The 267-nt window shown below is 57.7% G+C and overlaps 1 protein-coding gene across 1 annotated transcript in view; it reads left to right on the top strand.

Annotated features, from left to right (window-relative positions):
* The window catches only part of TOR1AIP2 (torsin A interacting protein 2), a 4788-nt gene that overhangs the window by 3673 nt on the left and 848 nt on the right, over positions 1–267 (top strand). Inside the window, exon 5 of the mRNA XM_010135624.1 lies at positions 224–267. Within this exon, the coding sequence (XP_010133926.1) occupies positions 224–267 (44 nt within the window). The remainder of the gene's footprint in view (positions 1–223) is intronic.

The following is a 267-nucleotide window of genomic DNA, read 5'->3' as shown; positions in this document are numbered from 1 at the left end:
CCGCCGTCTGGTGTGTAGGAGTGTGGATCTCGCAACGTGGAGCAAGCAGCCTCTTCGCCATTGCTGGCCCCCTAGAGAACGAGCCAACCTGAACCACTTTCCTAGTGTGGGGGGAGGTCTGAGAGCGGGGAAAGAGCCCTTGTAGCTACTCGTCAGCTTAACACTGCAGGTCACTTGGGACTGACTCCTGTTCCCTGTCTCGGGTCTCTCCCCTGTTCAACAGGGATTATCGCGGGCGTCGTGTTGCTCTGCTTCTGCATATACTGC

Source organism: Buceros rhinoceros, unplaced genomic scaffold (genome assembly GCF_000710305.1).
Source record: "Buceros rhinoceros silvestris isolate BGI_N320 unplaced genomic scaffold, ASM71030v1 scaffold28784, whole genome shotgun sequence".
Classification (NCBI taxonomy): domain Eukaryota; kingdom Metazoa; phylum Chordata; class Aves; order Bucerotiformes; family Bucerotidae; genus Buceros; species Buceros rhinoceros.
Note: the sequence above shows the minus strand (reverse complement) of the source record. Positions and strands in the feature narration are given on the sequence as shown.